Source organism: Dendroctonus ponderosae, unplaced genomic scaffold (assembly GCF_020466585.1).
Source record: "Dendroctonus ponderosae isolate FM_Combo_2020 unplaced genomic scaffold, Dpon_F_20191213v2 Dpon_F_20191213_2, whole genome shotgun sequence".
In the NCBI taxonomy this organism is placed as follows: Eukaryota; Metazoa; Arthropoda; class Insecta; order Coleoptera; family Curculionidae; genus Dendroctonus; species Dendroctonus ponderosae.
The window spans coordinates 5455151-5473545 of NW_026018165.1; the positions used below are offsets into that span (position 1 = coordinate 5455151).

General features: G+C 30.6%; 1 protein-coding gene and 2 long non-coding RNA genes across 8 annotated transcripts; 2 read left to right on the forward strand and 1 right to left on the reverse strand.

The window, feature by feature from the left end:
- The first annotated feature begins 2211 nt into the window (after positions 1-2211).
- On the forward strand, positions 2212-10789 carry LOC109538303 (sodium-independent sulfate anion transporter). Of its 3 annotated transcripts, XM_048664063.1 has the most exons (12): positions 2212-2361; positions 4114-4263; positions 4641-4884; positions 4945-5229; positions 5460-5651; positions 6901-7121; positions 7481-7658; positions 8150-8314; positions 8383-8685; positions 8876-9021; positions 9513-9686; positions 10213-10789. In XM_048664063.1, exons 3-12 carry the CDS (start codon positions 4725-4727, stop codon positions 10444-10446), a joined length of 2058 nt encoding a protein of 685 aa, XP_048520020.1. In that variant the 5' UTR covers positions 2212-2361; positions 4114-4263; positions 4641-4724; the 3' UTR covers positions 10447-10789. The 3 variants fall into 3 exon arrangements, with proteins under 3 accessions (XP_048520020.1, XP_048520021.1, XP_019761036.2); XM_048664064.1 differs by lacking the exon at positions 4114-4263; XM_019905477.2 differs by lacking the exon at positions 2212-2361 and having other exon boundaries at positions 3697-4263.
- An 889-nt stretch (positions 10790-11678) lies between these two features.
- Positions 11679-14157, forward strand: LOC109538305. 4 transcript variants are annotated; one of them, XR_002172027.2, is made up of 4 exons: positions 11687-11815; positions 12176-12404; positions 12463-12516; positions 12672-14157. It is a non-coding gene; the product is annotated as an uncharacterized LOC109538305 (long non-coding RNA). The 4 variants fall into 4 exon arrangements; XR_002172025.2 differs by having other exon boundaries at positions 11688-11815; positions 12176-12371; XR_002172028.2 differs by having other exon boundaries at positions 11688-11815; positions 12176-12331.
- A 1280-nt stretch (positions 14158-15437) lies between these two features.
- LOC125503519 lies at positions 15438-17268 on the reverse strand. Its single transcript, XR_007280938.1, has 2 exons — positions 16974-17268; positions 15438-16141 (listed from the first exon to the last, which is right to left on the reverse strand). It is a non-coding gene; the product is annotated as an uncharacterized LOC125503519 (long non-coding RNA).
- Between the last annotated feature and the right edge of the window lie 1127 nt (positions 17269-18395).

Below are 18395 nucleotides of genomic sequence, written 5' to 3' on the forward strand. Positions count from 1 at the left end.
ATTCTTCGTGGGATAATCAATGTTAGTATAAATAAAAATCGACTTTTTACACTACGTAACATTCTATTACTTTACCATTGATTTATTCGAAACATTCATGAATTCTCCAAAATGGAGAGAAGATACACATTTTAAAAAAAATTGCAAAAACCTTTTGTTTATCATTTATTATTTAGAAACTTTAGTGCTGACAGTGCACAATTCAAACCGTTACTCAATAGAAATTAGGAAATATTTTTGCAACGGTATCTGAAATTGTTTAATAAATATTAATCCTTCAAGTTAATTACCTACATAATTGTAACGTACATTGAACTTACTTTGCCATGTCCAAATAAACAGTTTTCAAGTTTAAGTCACATTGTATTCAGTTTCCGACTGTGTAGATCTTTCAGTATAGAAAACTTGTAACATTTAATTAATAACACCAATATTAAGACTGTATTATACTTTCATTTCAAGACACACAAAACACAAACGAACAGGAACATTGCGAGATGCGGTATTATTTCGAGTTCACCGCTTTCGGTTCATGGAATTGAATTAAAGCTAACGTTTCGGAAGGGCGAATGACTTGCATCTTCAGAGATGGTCGCAAAAATATTTTGGACCCAATATTTATGTAGGTTTTGGGGATAACGGATGAAACACAAAACTTTTTATCGGTTGGTCTATTAAGAGAGGTTTCTAGCTATTGAAAATACTAAATAAAGTAAATTTAAAAATAGCATTGACTTTTTACTGTATTTTAATGTTGCAATTAGAAAGTTACCCAGAGATGACAGTTATTTTAATAAAGCGGCCAAAGTTTATTCCAATTTGCACATATTAATTAATCAAATTTGTTCGATTCTTAATTAAAAGTTTGGAAATAAATTGATCAAAAATTTGCTTCTAATAGCTAATTATTTAAGCGAATGCTTTTGTGAATATTTGGGGACAAAATTGACAATGATACTTATTTGTAGTTGTGAAGGTTGAATACTTATTTTGCACAAAAGACAGAATAATATACAAAATGCTTCAAAAAGGCATGTACATTTTTTAAAATATACTAAATAAAAATAATTTAAATAAAAGTATATATTTAAATAAAATTTAAATATATACTGTAGCTTGTTGGCATGCAGGCCATATAATCATATTTTTTAGTTTAGAAAGTTAAATCCTGTATTAACCAACTATTTTCTTATATTGTTTGACTCGGACTTTGCAGATATTAATATTTAATTAGTTAATTTATAAATTTTACAAAACATATTTGAACAAATATTCCATCAACAAATTAATTGATTAGTGTAATTACCAATCAATTGGTTGTGGGATGCTGCATTTGGCAGATTGCAGTACTTTAACAGTTAAATATAATTAGAAGAAATATTTATTAAACAGTGTTTTCCGACTTGTTATTTAACAACTTACCAACTAGTTAATTAGGTACAATTTCGAAGATGTTTTAAACGGATTATCATTTCTTAACCGTGTATAATTAGAGGTTGTCGCATTAATTAGTGTCAGGCGTTTAAGATTTAATCTAACGATCTGTCGTTTTTGGGTTACAGCCTTAATCTGCAATTGCTTGAATTAATCATTTATTTTCTGAAAATGCTTACGCTAGAAGTAAAAACTTATCAAAACCCAGTTTTTCAAGAATTGTCTAGATTGCGTTCAAAAACAGTGCAGGAATTAAATCTCCAGCTCACTTTTGTTAAGTAAGCAAATAATCGCCGTATTTGACATGAAATGTACCGAAAACTTTGCCTTAACAAATTAAATATAATTTACATTTACTGAACAGTAATTACATTTACATTTACATTTACATTTACTGAACACTAAACTCTAGAAAAAAAACCTTTCTATTAGCTTCAATGAATCCGGAGAAAATAATATTAAATATCAGAATATCTCCAAGAGATATTAAGTATTACGTCGTATTTTGAGAAATTCCAGCTTTAGGACCTGACTACCAAACTGCACTCTAATAGTTTGCTGATTATAATTGCATTACTAATTACTACTGAGAAGAGTCCTCCAATTAATACAATTAAAACGCCAGTCTAATTATAAAATGGATTTGTTATGGTTAGGATGCATTTCCCTCTTTTCTGTTGACTGCATGGATGATTATCACTTTTTGGTTGCTACTCAAAATTGGTCCGATGGGAATCATTCAGCACAAAGCACTAGTCAACCTTCATTACATTGACAATACCACTTGCAAAATTCAATTTAGCATAACAATTGCTAATTGGGATGATTCAGATGACAAGAAAACAGTTGCACACAATGTACAAAGCAGAAATAAAAAATGTCTGCATTTTCGAATCAAGAAGTGCAGTGATGGTGTCTTCTAATTACGTGAGATTACAAAATAGTTAAAATAATTAAGTGTTTATTTATATCTTGAAATACCCCCTTAATGGTGTAAAATGAATTTGCTCTTGGTATTTAGGGAAAAAAAATTGAAGGGAAAACGTTTTCTGTTACGTTTCAGTAGTCTGAAGTGAAATCACTAGTCCTAAACTCCTGCATTAAGTGTTCAGCACACTAACAGTACATATTTTTTAATTATTTTATGAAGGCGATTCTTGCGTTTAATCTGATGAATGAGATTATCATTGTCTGTTACAAGCATGTTTTCTGCTGTTAGAAATTCTGCATCGAACAAACAAACGAAAAATTTGTAGGTACTAACAATTCGATGATTTCTGTAATAGTCGTGCTCGTTTTTGCTTTAAATCGTTTTAGCTCGTATTTTTGTACTTCTATTTTTTTGTGCAGATCCTCAATGAAAACAATCGAGAGAACTTATCTGATTTAAGGGTAGACACTCAACATTTTTGCTTTTTTGAAATTCAGTCTTTCGATTCAACAAGTGCCAGACGATATAATCCGACATCCCCCACAAAATATGGCAACAATTGTTACGGGTAGCAATAATATAACAAATAATTAATAAAAGAAAGAAGTACTTGTGCATTTATAAAACCACAAGAGTTTCATTCAATAGTTTATTCATAAACAGTTCATATGTAAGTAAGTTAAAATGTGCTAATCTGCATTTGTACTTCACTCGTATATTTTACATCCGCGCGGAACTCATTAGAAACCATTTCAGGCTCTTATGGATCTACTCTACAAATACTTTAGCAAGTTTCAAAATATGCATGCATGAAATATTTTTTACAATCTCGCACCAAAACCTTCTACTGAAGATAATACATGACCGATGTGATTTTAACTGATTGGTAAAGGCTTTGCACGAAAACCACTTTAGCAGATTTTTCAAATTATTAACTCTTTTAGTTGAGGTTATTGACAGAATCATAACTTTATTAAGTTTCTAACACCGGACTAAATCAGACAAAAGCTCTTAGTATCTTTTGACGACGTTACTCATTAATAATATTTTTAGGCTCAACATATGTGCAAATTTTGAGTGGTTCACCTCAAGGATCGAGTTTTCAATTGATTGATAGTTGTTTAATTGCATTATTATACAATTAACACTGTAAATATATGTATGAAAACCAGTCGGAAATTAACTGGTCAAGAAGTTTGTGTTTCCAGCAGTTGGTTAGTATATAAAACTATATTCTGGGCTCAAACTCGTAACGAATATTACCTGTTAAAATATGAAACTCTTGACTGATTTTCTGAAGTGAACATACTGGCTTAAATAGTTCTACAAAAATCAGTATTAAAGAATTATTTTTCTGTTTAACAAAATAGGTTTACAAACTAAATCGACGTCCAACGTAAAAATCATGAAAAATAATTCAAAAATTATTAAGTTTTAAAGTGAAAATCGTTTGCATTGATGGCGAACCACTAAAAGTATAAAAGTTTGATAACATGTTTTTTATTCAATACTCGTCATTTGAACAATTACACCAGTCATAATTCGATTAATAACCCAAACAAATATTTTTTAACTATGTAGGTAATAAGTGAGAGAAAGAGAGAAATTAAAGTTCATTGCAAATGAATTTCCCCACTTCAGGAAGGAAAAATGCGAAAAACATAACGGAAAAATCAAATCAGTTTGCGGTTTTTTCTCATTTTACCAAGGGCCAGTGAGCAACAATTTTACTATTTTACCTTGCACAGAAAAATGATTCAGTCCATCACCAATAATCAAACTAATCACTTATCGATCGTTTCGGATCATTAACAACCGTTTCAGACATTTCCCCATTTTATTTAATCTGCCTTTTTTTAAATTTGCATTATCGTTGTTCAGTGCACAAAGGAAACTGCGTAAGTATATAGCTTAATTTTTAAACAAATTGTGACTTTTTTGAATTGAAAACACCTAAATATAAGCCGCTAATATCCGATCCGATCAAATTAAAAATAATTGCATAATATACGAGCAAAATAGGGTTTAATTAAGAACAATTGCTTGAAGAATTTTCGCTGCGATTAACATGTTACGCCCTTACACTTATACGTTAACTCTTCGAACCCAATCCACTTATAACTTAAAAAATACCTAGTAGATATTAAAAATTCGTCAGTTTTTCTTATGTGAATACATGTATTCTAAATAAAAACTAAATTGTAGCCAATTTGGTTTCAATCAATGATCACTTATGCAACAAATGATTCAATCATATCAATTTTGATGATTTCAGGTGGCACGCAACCAATGAAAATATCGTGATGCAAAAATCGGTCTAATTTGAAATAATCAAAACTAGAAAATAACAACCGTAACGATGAGGTGCCAAAAGAAAGTCGTCCTTACTTCCTATATCATCGGTGATAACCCAGAGAACATAGTTAATATATTTCAGCAATTTCAAATGACTAAAAACGATAAATGGGAAAATTCCGATGTTATTATGGACAACGATATAGCAACCAGTGAAAAGAGAAGTGAGTGCTTTATTTATTACTAATTCATGTAAGTGTGGTTGATTTGCATTCTTCGATTAGTTTCTGATACAACTTTGGACCTAACGGAAAATTTGCGACATCGATCTGGCAGTCTAATCTATCCTCCAAGGGAAACATTTTCGATGAAAGAATGGATGAAATATCATGCAAGAAAAACATGTAGTACAAAGACTTTAAAAAAGAGAGTGCCAATATTTGGTTATTTGCCAAATTATACTTGGGAGACAGCACTATCCGACTTCCTAGCTGGACTTACTGTGGGACTTACCATCATCCCACAAGCCATCGCTTATTCCAGTGTTGCAGGACTACCTGCCCAAATTGGTAAACATATGCTTAGCACATTCTKTAAATAATTATATAGTTAATTAAATATCGTTTATTGTTTAATCTCTAAACACGTTCCAAAGCTGTTCACTTAAAGACTGCATATTTCAAACTAGAGCAAAAAGTAAGTTCTGTAAGTTCAGCTATACTTGCGAACAAGAAGCTATAAATATTGTRGTTGATATCATAGACGAAGCTGGAAAATACATCAAACGTGTATTTTTTAGGTCTGTATTCCTCAATTGTTGGTCCATTTGTCTATGCAATTTTCGGAAGCAGCAAAGATTCACCCATAGGTCCCACAGCCATAGAAGGGTTGCTGGTTAGGGAAAACAAGCACGAATTGGGAGTGGCAGGAGCAATTTTACTATGCTTCCTTAGTGGCTGCGTGGAACTGGCAATGGGAATATTGCATCTAGGTATTTCATTATTTGGATTTATGTATTTTAGTTTTTTGTCTATCTAGTTTTAGTTAATTTTAATCACTTTCAAAAAATATATTTCAATTAGTCTATTTATAACTGGGAGATGTTTTTGCTAATCTAGTATTCAATAATTGGATTACTTAAAAAAAGTTGTCATCTTTTTAACGCAAGATCATAATAACGATTAAATTAACAGCTTACGATCATTGGCATGCAATTAAATTGAATATTGTCAAGTCAATTGGTTTCCGCGTATTTTTTCAATAAACTTAAGAGTTAAATTGAACCAATGCAAATTTATTTTGTTTGCTTAGGATCAGTCATTGAAACTTTTCATTATTAAGAGAATGACATTTTTTGTTATTTTAAAAATATAAACTATTTGAATAAGAGGGATGGTTTGAACGTTATAAAACTCAAAATTACAACTTTCAGTCTAATTCATATGCAACATATTTATTTGCTGAATTAAATTTGTCCGATGGGTTTATGTCGACTTTCATGTAGGTATTTCTTTAAATAACAAATACCAAACGGTTCTCAAGAACTTGTATTGAAATAATAACTTCTTTCTTTTTCGAAAATGCCTGTTTGAACTGAGTTTGCTTTGTTGCTGCTTGTTAATTTTATATATTATCATACATATTATGATGTGAAAATAAAATTTACTTGCTAGGTCCACATTAAAACAAAAAAATATGCAAATAAATGCATGGCAAAACATAAAAGATGTTTGGTTTTTTTGATATTTGAATGCTATTGTTCTTTTAAACGGACTTATCGAGTAAATTATATTTTGATGTTAATTGTCTATAATAATACATAAAATTAGCAAGTAGAGGAAATCCGCTTTGGTTCAAACATGCATTTTGGTGTCTGAACTAATGAATTTTGTAAAATTGTCCATTCTCGTTTAGATGCGTTTCGAGAATTATCTGTTTAATAGCTGCTAACGTAGTACAATAAGAAATAGCTTTATCTATTCATTTCATATAGTAAAGATCTAAATCAAAGTTTTACTCTCAATTTATTATGTATTATTGATCGGAGAACTAAAAACCAAATTATTACCTAATATAAAATATAAAGTTAAACACCTAATAAATCGCTCGTGAAAATATTGAACATCATTCCTTGATAAATTTTTATTTTGAAACTATAGATAATGAGTATTAAACCTATAATAAAATAAATTATACTGCATTTTTTTCAAACAATGAAAAAACTKTTTATGTTCTTTTAGGCTTCTTAATAGATTTTATATCTGGCCCAGTAGCTGTAGCTTTTACTTCTGCAGCTGCTATTATAGTAGCCACCACGCAGGTAAAGGATTTGTTAGGATTAGACCATCCAGGGGATAATTTTCTTCTTGTGTGGAAGCAAATTTATGAACATATTACAGAAATAAGTGGACCCGATTGCGCCATGGGATTTCTGGCTATTATATGTTTAGTGATATTAAAAGTAAGTAAATAAGAAATATAATCGAACAGACTTTTAATACGAAAATGCAATGTAAGGACATGCAATGTAAGGAATGCAGCTTTTAAATATTAGAATATAGAGTATATAATAAAGAATTTTTGGACATTCTATTTTTATGTAAATCAATGCTTTTGAATAATAATTAATTGGATTAACTTTTAATACAAAGGTAAAGCTTCTGTCAATCTATCAATATCAACTAACGCAAATCAATCATACATAAATAAACCAAAACATTATTTGCCCAATTCTTCTTCATGGCTTCTGCTTTTGGTATTCTCCTATTTATTAACGAGTCAGTTAATAGTCACAAAAATCGGAATAAACGTTTATTTTAGAAGCTCAAAGATATCAAATATCTTCAACAAGGAAGCGAAGAAAACTCCACGTTCCACAGAATCTTAAATGGGGCCTGTTGGTTCTTAGCCACTTCTAGGAACCTTCTGGTGGTTGTTATATCTGCATCAGTAGCTTACGCTTTTGAATCGCAAGGCACATCACCATTTCGTTTAACTGGTAAGAAATAAATTAATACCTACCTAAACAATATTGCATTCTAAAGCAAAGTAAATTAATGAGTTGTTAAAGTAACCTTTAAATTGGTAATCGTATATTTTGTATATAGAGAAATCGGCTTTATATATATTTCTGGCGCATAGACAATATAATTTAAGTTATTTAATCGCACAAAATTAATACCGGGTATTTGAATAGGTTATAAACAAACGCCTGATATAAAAATAAAGAAGATTATGTCACTGATAAAATAAATTATTGGTTACTCTATTGTCTATCTAGTCTAAAATTTGTAGGAATAATAGAATCGTTGTTTACTTTTAAAAACATGACTATTAAATAAATAAGTATGTGAAAGGCACATTGGATATTGGCAAGAGTAGTACAGAAAGTGCAAAGTTTATCTAAAATAAATCCAGAGCAAATAATTGAAGGCGCCAAATCAGTCAAGAAAACATCTGATATAATTAATAAAATAATTAATTTTGCAGGTTTTGTCAAGCCGGGTTTACCAAGCGTTAGTCTGCCACCATTTAGTACCGAAGTGAATGGTAAAAGTTACACCTTTTTCGACATGGCCTCAACTCTCGGATCTGCCATCATCATTGTTCCTATTTTATCAATTTTGCAGAATTATGCCATTGCCAAAGTCTACAGTAAGTCAATACGTCTATGAAAAATATCGGATTTGACCTTTTAAAGATGATAAAAAAGTTAATTTTAGGTGAAGGCCGGTCAATAGACTCAACACAGGAAATGTTGGCTCTAGGATTCTGTAACATTGCATCTTCATTTGTAAGCTCGATGCCAGTATCTGGGGCTCTATCCAGAGGAGCGGTGAATCATGCGAGCGGTGTTAGAACCACATTTGGCGGAGTCTATACGGCTATTGTAGTAATTTTATCGTTAAAATTTCTTACTCCCTGGTTCTACTATATCCCTAAAGCAGCCCTTGCATCTGTTATTATTGTGGCTGTAGCTTTTATGATAGAGTTGCATGTTTTAGGACCCATATGGAAAACAAAGAGTAGGTACCGATTTTTTAGAGAACTAATGATAGATGATCATAGACTGGAATAAAATGTTTTGTTTCTGTTCTTGTTGCTAGTAATAACATTTTGAGATGCTTGAAGCTTCTAAGCAGCTATTAGAATAAAATACCTATACCATACAATACCTGAAACTTCTGATATATTTACTATCATTCGCATTTTTAGAAATTGATCTCATCCCAGCCTCAGCGACATTTTTCGGATGCTTATTTACCAGACTTGAAATTGGAATTGGTATTGGAATAGCGATCAATTTAGCATTTTTGCTTTATGCGACAGCTCGACCTTCAATTAACATTGAAAAATCTAAGGTAAATTTTATTGTTCACAAATACTTAGATTGGATTTTGCAGATAGACGATGTTTTCGAAGTCATAATCCCAGTGCTCATTAAATATAGTTATCAACATCACTGATAACATTCAAATATCTTGCATTTTACCAGCAAATAATTTATGAAGTCACTTTAGATAGCAAAATTTATGGACGATTTGAAATTAATTTTTAGCACACGTATAATTGCCTGAACTCATACTTATAGTTATTTGTATGAAGTCAGGCTATTGGGAGAAATAAAATTGGGCATTTTTGTACCCCCAATATAAAATGAAGAGTTGCTTCAAACGTATTATGGCTAAATTCAAATTAAATATCTGAAATGTTCAAGTTGATCCATCCTCAATAGGATAAGGATATCGAGTTACAAAATTAGCAAATAAAAAATATGTTATTCGATTAGTGACTGACTGAGTGAACAATTTTCCCAAAATTTTAATTACATATTTTCATTGTTTAATTTTAGACGAATGTGGGCCACGATTACCTTCTGATAACACCTGACAGAAGTGTTCTCTTTCCATCGGTAGAATTTGTTAGAAATGTGATCACAAAAGCATCTATAAAGAAAGGTTTAAGTGCAGTTCCTGTTGTTATTGATGCAAAACACATTCAAGCTGCGGATTATACAGCCGCAAAAGTGAGTCTTTCACAGTAATCCACATGCGAATCTGCAATTTCAAATTGATAAAATCTGTTTACTGACTAGATGTAGCGTATATATTAACAGAGAAAATTCTAATATTTTGAAGATGCACTAGAAAAGCTCAAAGTGATTAGAGTGACTTTCTAACATACGCGATTATCGTTCCATTGAATTCCTCTCACGATCCTTCAATAAACACTTTATCACATCAGTATAAAAATGACAAGCATAATAAGATATTATTTATAATTTATCAGCTGGAACTCATATTTGCATTCGTTAAACTTATCTTTCGAAATTGTAATTCCATAAGTAATCAATTTGAGATAGCAATAAACTGTGGCTGGTCGAGTACTGCATATACATAAGTATTAATCAGACGGTTGGTGAAAATTCTAATACTAATAATTTACCAAAGTTAAATAATTGTATCTCATAAATCTTAATTTGCTTGGTGTAATTTTGGCATAAAACGTTATACTAGACAGCTACTTAATTTACTTTATATAAATTTTTCTAGGGTATGAAGCTGCTAATTAGTGATTTTGCCAATAGAAATCAACCGATTGTTTTCATGAATCTGAAGAAGTCAGTCATAACCACCTTCAAGGGAGTCAATCCCGAGAGTTTCGTTTATTGCCAAACGTTCGATGAACTAAATGAATGTATAGATGCGTTTACCACTAAAACTATATCTCTTGATGTGGACTTGATGAATGATCAAAGTTTAACCAAATATTCAACCAAGTTATAACTAATATCATAACATTACTAACTTTAGTACGATATTATCAGCTTTTACATTAAAAGAAAATGTATATTAAAATTAAATGTATATTAAAAAATTATGTTTGAGCACATCATTTTCAATTATGTCCTCTAATGCTAAAAAAATGTAATGTTTCGAAAAAATAATTTATGAACTATTTAACAGTTATCTCCTGTGATTTACTTAGTCAAATGCACCTATATAAATAAATTATTAAATTAGTAATTAACAACGATCTGTAATTCGTGCTTAGCACTGTGAATTTGAATTAACGGCAGATCGAAAGTGTACGTATGATTGTAAATAAATTGGTTAAAACGTTGATAAATTTTTTGTTTCATTATTTCATTGAAATGTGTGGGTTTCTGAAGAAAACTGTGAAAACATTGACATTCATCCCTTTCAGAAATGAAGCACGTTTTTTTTTCAGCTAAGCAATGTTGTATAACAATTTACAGGAAAAAAATGTATACTCAAAAGTTTTGAAAACGTGTATTGTTTTTTTTAATTTTCAAGTTTTGTGCTATACCAATTCTAATACTTAATACATTAATATCTTAATTTGAGGTAATACCTTAGCTGGTTACAATTGTCTGTAGAATTAAATGGTTACGGAAAGTATTTTTTTCTGTTTTATTTGGGAATTCTTCTAGAGTGGTTTAAACACCAACATTTCTTGACAGACTTTTTTTTAATCACACAGACAGGCTTTTAAGGTGACTTGAATTGATATGATCTTGATCAACACCTAAAAAATATCTTCCACTATTTCTCCTTAATAACACAAAATATTTCTTGAAAGATTACTAAAAGAACTAGCTTAAAATTCCGTAGTACTGGATATTTACATGTCTAGAGAAGCTCATTAAACATATTGAGCTTGTTTTATAATCATTAGATTACTTACTACTCAAAAGTAGTATCTGATACTGCTAATATTAGAAAAATCGCGCATAGAAAAACGTGCTCAATGAGAAACCGGTTTGATACAAACCAAGATTTGTAACCTAATAAAAACTACAATACCAACAGATTGATTTTGACAATAATTATCACTTTATATAAAAATCTGAAGTGAACAAAATATCGTACTTACTTCAATAATCTAAATCCTTCAGTGCTTCCCCTCACTTGAAATTTGAACATGATCTATATACGTGGTTGTTTTATCACAAATACTTATTTTCGTTATCATTTTATGTCGGTTCAAAATAAATATATAAACAACTAGATATGTGGAACAATCCAGTCGTCATTCTGAACATGTAGACAAGTCAACAGATATCTAAAGTCTAGTTTAGTTAAGGTTTTACTTTAGTTTAAAATTATGGCGGCTCTGCAGTTTTATTGCAAAGTAAGTATTACATTTTTATATGATCGAAACCACATTTCCAGATTTTGATGCTCAACGGTTATTTGATACATATTTTCATATTTAGTTCGATCCATACTGTTTCTCTAAAACTATAAATAAACTATAAATCCTAGCTTCAACAGCATTAGGTATTTCGCATCTACGTGTCCACCTAGCCATGATTATTATGGACTATCTACTGATCGCTATAAAACTGAATATGGAAATTAATTGTTCATGTCCGTTTTTGCAAAGCTTCTGGTTTTGGTAGCTTTTGTTTAACAATGAACACTTCCGCTTGTTTTTTATATAGACATATTTATAAACTAATTATCGCATCTTTATCATGCATTGGTGCAGAAAGGACAGTAGGAATGATTCATTTTGAGAAAGTGAAAAATATTTAAAGCGTCTGGTTGATCAATTGCCAGTGGAAAAAGATTGAAGAAATTACTGCTGAATTTGAAATCGGAGAAAACTATCCCTAGAGGTCTGATTCCGGCATTGAAATAGCATGTAAATGCAAATTTCGCTACTTGTTCGCTGAGATTTATTAGTAAGAAAGCAAAAAACTCGTTTTAAGTTAGAAGTAAATACATTAAAAATAATGAGGCAAAATCCGGATTGATGAATTTTTTTTATTGCAGATATTCATCGACACCCCCCGGATTTAGCAATAGAAGGACTATTTTTCGAAATGGGTAAGTACGATTCTTTTGGTTTTGCCTTTGACACTTTTTTTTTCACTCTACACTGTTTTTATTGGCAAAAACTAAAATTGCCAAAGACTGCCCAGAATGGTTTTAAATGGAAGGAAATTCGAGCAAAAAATTATCGTAGGTATTCTTATTTCCAGGTTAAATTTCCTCAGTGCAAATAGCCAATTACAGCCCAGCACTTCCAATAAGTTTGACTGTGTGTACGAAGATAACGATGCTCTTTAACGAACCTAGGTATGGAAGCGTATTTCTGTTCTCTATTCTGCTTAGGGAAACAAAAATATGAGCCTTCCAACAGAAGAAGCTGACCGTTTAATATGTAGGTAGATATAATTAGGTATAAGTGGTAGCTTTAGTATCAGCCTTTACTGGTCCTGAAGGCTGGGTGGACTCCAAAAAAAATGGGAATGTTTAACTCATATTCTTGAAGTCGTCCGAAATCAGTTAACTATAACAACGAAATCCATACTATTCTACCAAACACTAATATCTATACTCTATTTAAACGTGTAAGTTGAAAGCGAAAAATAAGTTTTTGAGATATATAAATATAATGAATTTTATGTTTAAATGATTTATTGAACGTGTATTTAACACGTAATTAAGACTAATACTATATTTTTCGTTTTACTGAAAAAGTGTGCTTAGGTTCTGTTAACTTGCGTTCGCTCTTTTTACTCATAGTTAAGTTTCTTGGTGGTAATGGGGCCGACAAACTAAGTCTCAAAGTTGAAAGTTAAAGTGCTGAACACTGCTGAAGCTATAAAAATCTAGCTGCTTAAAAAGAGCATATATATTCAGAAAGTTTCCATGATTAATGAATAAGCATAATGTTTGAAATACTATGTCAGTTAGAATATATAGATTATTCTCATTCAAAACAGTGTATCAGCTACATAGACTCAACAGATAAAATAGCCGCAAATAAAACACCACTAATCAAAAAGTATCGCGATATTTTAAGAGAGATGCAGGCTTGAAAATGTTGTAATAATACACTGTTTTATAGTCGCATTAGTTAGCAACATGTACGTATTGATCTATATTATAAGAGCACCAATCCATTCTGCACCACACAATACAGAATGTTATCGGAACATTTAGAAGTCTACATCTTTCAACAATAATGTCAAGTACCAAATATATGGAGTCCTCTAGCTGTAATGCGAATAAGCTAGAATTGTTACTAATATATTTCCAAGGATGACGTGACTATGTAAAGCTTTTTGTCTTATTGACAAAAATTAGATTTTTTTTAGTAAGAACTAGGTTAATCTATAGAAAATCTGAACGCTAAAAATGTTAGTGTTAATTAGGAATCGGTTTTCCACCCTGAAAGTTATCAAATCGCGGTTTTTTTAGCATAGTTAAGTCATCAGCTTAAGTGTTACTACCTATTGAAGTTACAATTCCTTTGGAAACTATTAGTATAAAGTTTCAAGATCACTAACGTAATTATGAAATGATAGGAAGCTTTTTTATCAGTGGTTGCCGTATAGATAGATAATTTGCAATAAAGCTGTAACGGAATAATCAGTCTAAGAAAAAACGTGTTACCAGTTAAAAGGTCTACTAAGAGAAAATGTTAGGTGCACAGCTGTTAAATACACCAAGTGCTTATCAGATAGTTTGTTATTTTTAATATCCCAATCATTAATACCCTTCTTTTCAACTTTCAATTTAATCAATGGCCAACAGTTATTCAAACAATAGAATTTAGCTCTATTGTGAGGAGTTCGCCCAATTTTATTTCACATACAAGCTTTCTGGAGGCTGAGATAGTTCCTCTATAAGTAGGTGTTCTACTCGAATAAAAATAATTTCACTCGAAAAAGGAAAAGAATAGGTATTATATTTTTTCTTCCCTGGGTTTCAATCAAAATGTAAAATAAAAAATGTTCATATCGTTTATTTCATATTACGTTTCGGCGAGACAAAAGCGCCATCATCAGATTTAAAATTCAAAACAAACCCATAATTGGGAAACATTAGATGCTTTATAGGCTTGGCTGTCTTCAAAACCTCACATTTGTTTGAATTATTGTCTACATTCTTTTTTTCTACTCTTTTTTCTAGAATCCTATCCTGCTGATAACATATTTACTTCCTTACTTTCCTAAATTTGACTGGATTTAAAAACATTTTTTTTTGCTACTTATGCCCCAAGGTTTTAATTTTCGAGACTTTCTTAGGACTAAAGTCAGAATACAAATAGATATTACACTTGTATTTTCCTTGAAATTTTATTTATCCGGTACTTGCAGAAATCAACGTAACAAATGAAAAAAAATTAAATAATAAGAGAGTATGTACTTTTAGCTATATTATCTCATGATAATTGTTGCACAATTTTACTTAAAACGTACACATTACCCAGCCGACAGGCAATGACGCTTTTTTATTAAAAATTGGATCCATGTTTCTAAAATCAAATATTTAATGTAGAAATACTGAATGAAAAACCGCGGCAAATATTTTACGCCAGAACATGATTATAAATGAACATGTTTTTGCAAGATAATGGAAACTCAAAGGAATCGTGAAATAAATAGGATTCTTAGGAAAACAAAAAAAACTCTAAACAAATGGTAAAACATTACGGTATTTATTAACGGTTGAAGAGTACAACCATGAGGAAGTCCTATATTTAAATACATTGACAACCCGCATTTTGTAGCTGCAAAAAACTACTGGCTTGCACTATTTGCAGAAACCAAAATAAGTATTAATAAATCCCAATTAAAAGCAGGAATATTTAGGCATCAAAATAGGGTGAAATAAAATGAAATGAGCTAAGTAAACAGTGAATTCGGAAAGTGGTTTTGCAATTTATTTCCAACTACATAATTTAATAACGGCGCGAAAATTAAATGTAGGTTGTAATTTAAGAAATTAAAATTAAATTGAAAAGCGTGAATATTACTTTATTGTAAAACAAAATGAAAAAAATGAATATAAATCGAAAAAGAAAATTTCATATCTTAACAATACATCTTTCAGTAAATTTAAAGCAGCATATTTTTGTTACAAATATTAAATGTTTAAGAGTGTATTAAAATCCTGAAACGTATATTGATTGAATTTACAAACGATTTCAAACAGTGACCTAAATTCGGTTACCAATAAAGATCTAGAATATTTAAAAAAAGTTCCTCGCTAGTGAACCACAAGAAACAACCATCAGAACAAGGTCATAGAATAATAAACTTTGGATTGCAAAAACTATTACTAGTTAATTTGCTACCGTAATAATTAATCCAGAGTTTATTATTCCATGCACTTTCACTTTCATCAAATACCAAAATAATATGAATAGGTACTAGGAATGTTGACATTTCGATTTCGGAGTTTCTTGATTCTTGTTTCTTGTGTGGAGATAGTTATATTCGGGGATACTATTCGCCACCCCAGGTCGCTTAGAAGAAAATAGAATTCACTCCAATATAACGCATCTGAAGTGGAGATTCTCCCCATGTCTGCCGCAGTTTCCCACAGTAGGCCTTCGCCCTGGTCTCCCAATAGATTCACTGAACGCAGGTAGTCTTCCAGTTCATACTGAAGAGCCGCATTGGTGTCCGATGAATTGCAGTTTTAAAATGCTCTGAACCTGTAATCAGATATTTAGCATGTCCAAAATAAAAATATATTTCTGGAATTAGGAATTAGTTCAACATGCAGATAAACTTTAATTTTCCATCAATGAATAAAGCGCAGATTTTTAAATCAGGAATGAATGTGAGAATTTGCGTAGGTTGTTCCAGTGGCTGCCAAGTTTTACATCAGATTGAGCTGGTTTTTTAATATTAAAACAAACGACAAGCAAAGTAACCCCACTTAAACGAAGTAAGTAATGCAAATTGCACAAATTATTTGTGATTACTAGAATTATTTTTGTGAGACATCAGTACCTCGAGAGCTGAGCAGTGATCCGAGCGTAATAATCCATAAATGATTGCCAAGCATCCCCAACAAAACATTGAATAACAAATTTGTTTCTAGCTTTGTGCTTCTTGTGTCGATTAATGTGTTAAACTTAATATTGTCACGTATTTTAAATTTATTTGAGTATTTTCTTGAATGTAAATACCTAAGTGTTTTTTGCTCAAATAAAATTAGAAGGTCAGTACAGTAGTTGCAATATTTTATCCACGGCTAAATATGCGTTTGTCTGTGATTTTAGAAAACATCTTATTAATATAGCAAACTAAATAATGAAAATATATTAAAAAAGAAATTGTGTAATTGTTACAATATTAATCTAATCGAAAGTATTTGTTACTACTGTTGTAATAATTAAAGATTTAATTTGCCTTGACTTTTCTAGCCCTTCATTTTCTGTTGCACAATATTTTGGTTAAGAAAATATACATACATTTTTGTTGTATCCAAAAAATAGCATGACAGACAAACCCTTATCAACAAATAAAAAAATCACTTACCAGACCGTAAAACTTGTGAAGTATTCTACTAAAAGATGTATTTGACTTGATTTAGTTGTTTTCTGGAGGCCAGATGAGTAGTGCTTCATCTGGCCTCCAAAGAAGAACTACTTGACTACTTGAGTAACCGAGATTGGGCAAACTGAGCCTCAAGAATCCAGAAGCTGTAACGCAGCCGCAAAATTGACCAATCAAATTGAGCGATATTTTATCATTCGAAATCAGATCCAGCAGCAATTCTGATGCAATTGTTAAAATAATTATTACCGAAATGTTGGTAACAAATATTTTTGTCAGTATTAAATTCATAAAGCAAAAAGAGTAAGTGGAAAACAATGGATTTGATTTTTGAAACGAGACTTAGAGATTTTCTTAACGTTTTGAACGATAGTTTTAGAGTACTTTTATATAATATAAAATATAGAAAGTGGATTTTAATTAATTGATAAATCAAATTAATATCCAAAACAATAACACAACGCGGAGTGCGGTCAACCCTGTAATTTCATCCTAGACCTTTTAGTCGTAAGTTTAATGTATTGGCATTCGATTTTAGAGCAAAACACAAAAATGAGACAACATAGGCCTTAAAATAAAATTCTAGGAAACATTAGGATCCAAAGTAATAAAACAGGCGTAAAATATTTTAAAACAGAATTTTTTCAGTTATTTTCAAATTAGCTACAATCCACTATTAGATACTAGAAGTAGGTACACTTGGAAAGGGCTTTTGTAAATAAAACAACCAGGATAATATTAACACAACTCACTGAAAGAAAAATACATTTGCTTTTCAGGACAAAATTATTTTTACACTATTATATGCAGTTTATTCCTGTATGAATTTATTGAAGAAACACGTATTTTATACTTTTCGGATTTTACCTTATGTATGCAAGCATTTAATGTAAATGGTGTGTCCTCCAATACGGGGGTCAATAATAATAAAGTCAATAAAATGTCGAAGATTCTTTGATAAACTTATTCAGCTATTACGGAAACTTACTAGCTTTCTTTTTCTTTAGATAAGTTCTATATTGTTGAGGCGAATTCATTTTTTTACAAACTGCTTGTTGGGTATTTCGCCTCAAAAATTTTTGTCTTTAAAAAGACAGACTTTCTTCACGTCTTTTATTACAGATTGATAAATAGTTATGAAACTAAAACGTGATCTAAAAACTACTTTCAAAATATATTTATTCTATCCGCAGATTTGACAAAATAAATATAATGTTCCCAATAGAGGGTGTCCTGCGACACACTTAGCTGTAAGCTGTAAGAGAAAATTCCAATTAGTAAAGAAATTAATTTGAAAAATTACCTTTGCGTTTCGATAGCTATTTTCTGCTATCGTTATCAAAAGAACCTAAATGAACCTAAAAAAGAGCATGTTAATAAATTTTGTAACAATAGTAGGATAAT